The 2,365-nt window shown below is 53.2% G+C and overlaps 1 protein-coding gene across 2 annotated transcripts in view; it reads left to right on the top strand.

Moving 5' to 3' along the window:
• The window catches only part of ADORA1 (adenosine A1 receptor), a 34,334-nt gene extending 32,309 nt beyond the window's left edge, over positions 1-2,025 (top strand). For both annotated transcript variants that reach the window (XM_003792259.3, XM_003792258.3), the window contains one exon: positions 1,186-2,025. In XM_003792259.3, coding sequence (XP_003792307.1) covers positions 1,186-1,825 — 640 coding nt within the window. In that variant the 3' untranslated portion in view covers positions 1,826-2,025. The remainder of the gene's footprint in view (positions 1-1,185) is intronic.
• The last annotated feature ends 340 nt before the right edge of the window (positions 2,026-2,365 follow it).

Genomic DNA, 2,365 nt, shown 5'->3' with positions numbered 1-2,365 from the left:
TCCAAGGCTAGTGTGTGGGCAGAAGACCCAATGGCTGCTGGCTAGATGGTTTCAAGGGAGGTGGGAAGCCCTGGAGAGGTTAAAAACCTACCCCCTCGGTGAGCAAGAGGGGCCATCACTCATGGCCTATGGGCCTCCAAATGTTTTCATCTTCTGTGTGTGTCATGACATGAAAAAGGTCAGAAAGCTCTGTCCCTTGACATCATCCTATTTATTTCCTTTGAGGGACATATCATGATCTGCAGTTGTCTTGTTTATTTTGTGTGTGTGTTATATCTCTTCAGTCAAAATGTGAGATTCATAAAGGCGAGGCCCTCTTATCTTATCTCAGCACAGAGAGCAATGCTAGCACAGGAAGCACTTGACAAGTGTTTGCTGAATGAATGCATAATGAATGAAAACATCTAGCCTGGACTAGGTGCTCAGGGAACATTAGTTTTCTTCCTGAGGATCTTGGTTAGCTAGGGAATACTGAGATCAACCCCTTAGGAGTTAAACACTGCACAGAAATGAAAGAGGGAATGGGAGGTAAGGTGGAGGTGGGAGATGGGCTGTGGCAGCGGAGTATAGACAGGGCCAAAAGAAGGGGGGCTCATGGGAAGGTTTTTTTGTGACAGTGTGTCAGCCCTCCCTAGGGAAGAGGTGGTTGGTTAATCATCTGACTGTGTTCATCAGTGTGACATGGTTTAGAAAGTACAGACAGCAGTACTACCTTCTGTGTGGCCTTGGGCAGACCGTGAGACTACTGTGAACCTCAGTTCCCGTATCTGTTGAAGGGGCAATCCTTGTTCTGCCAGTGTGTTTCTTGCTCCATGGGGGCTGTCGTGAAGTGAGGATGAGATAACCGGTGGGGATGTGCTGAGCACTCATAAGCAATTTTTACTTTGGTTATTTTCTCAAAACCCCTAAAGGAAGTCCTTTGTTATTTTCTGTTATTATCTTTTATCATTAATCAGGATTTCCTCCTTCTGCAGGAGAACGAGCTGGTGCATTGCAAGCTCTGCCCTAAATCTTAGATCACGAAGACTTGGTCCTTGAATAAAAGACACGCACCTCCTCACTCACTGGGCCCTGGATGGGGAGGGTGCCTCCTCTTAGAGCCCCCCAGGGGCTGGGAGAGCCTCGGAGGGGCCCTTCATGGCAGCCGGGAGGCAGCTCTTCACACCCTGCCTTCCTCTCCCTTAGGTACAAGACGGTGGTGACCCCACGGCGGGCGGCGGTGGCCATCGCTGGCTGCTGGATCCTCTCTTTTGTGGTAGGCCTGACACCTATGTTTGGCTGGAACAATCTGAGTGAGGTGGAGCGGGCCTGGGCGGCCAATGGCAGTGTAGGGGAGCCCGAGATCAAGTGTGAGTTTGAGAAGGTCATCAGCATGGAGTACATGGTCTACTTCAATTTCTTCGTCTGGGTGCTGCCACCGCTGCTCCTCATGGTCCTCATCTACCTGGAGGTCTTCTACCTGATCCGAAAGCAGCTCAACAAGAAGGTGTCAGCCTCCTCTGGTGACCCACAGAAGTACTACGGGAAGGAGCTAAAGATCGCCAAGTCGCTGGCTCTCATCCTCTTCCTCTTCGCCCTCAGCTGGCTGCCCCTGCACATCCTGAACTGCATTACCCTCTTCTGCCCTTCCTGCCACAAGCCCAGCATCCTCATCTACATCGCCATCTTCCTCACACATGGCAACTCGGCCATGAACCCCATCGTTTACGCCTTCCGCATCCAGAAGTTCCGGGTCACCTTCCTCAAGATTTGGAATGACCACTTCCGCTGCCAGCCTACACCCCCTGTTGACGAGGATCTCCCAGAAGAGAGGCCTGATGACTAGACTCCACCCTCTGCTCCCACTAGCCCACACCCAGCGGGGTCTCAGCCCAGGCCTCACCTGCCTGCTGTCCCGCTGGTCTCCCTGAGTCTGCCCTGGCTGGGCTGTGGGCATAGGGGAGGCTCTGAAGAGATAGATGCCCACAGGGTTGGGGTTCCCTCCACAAAGAGCTAAGTTCCCTGTACCTGTGAGGCCTGCAGGGGATTAGGGGAGGCAGCCCATGGGTAAAGAAGTGGGTATCTTGCTGTGAGATAAAGTGTCTTGGGCCCCCACGGGCCTGGCCATCCCATGGGCAGTCCAGAGCTTCAGGGCTGGGCAGGTCCTTGGGAGGCTGAGATGGCAGAGGAACCCCCCAGGCTGGGAGAAGGTGCTTGGGCTTCTGCAGCAAGGCAGGGGAGTCTGCTTGTCTTAGGTGTTGGTGGTGCTGCCCTGGGACAAAGCTAAGGGAGAGGAAAGGATCCCTACTGAGATAGAGGGAAGGAGGAAATCTGGTGATGTTCTGGCCTTGCTTCTCTTCAGAAGCAGTGAAGGGGCAGGAATCAA

The sequence above is a fragment of the Otolemur garnettii genome, unplaced genomic scaffold (assembly GCF_000181295.1).
Source record: "Otolemur garnettii isolate 467f Iridium unplaced genomic scaffold, OtoGar3 scaffold00055, whole genome shotgun sequence".
In the NCBI taxonomy this organism is placed as follows: Eukaryota; Metazoa; Chordata; class Mammalia; order Primates; family Galagidae; genus Otolemur; species Otolemur garnettii.
Note: the sequence above shows the minus strand (reverse complement) of the source record. Positions and strands in the feature narration are given on the sequence as shown.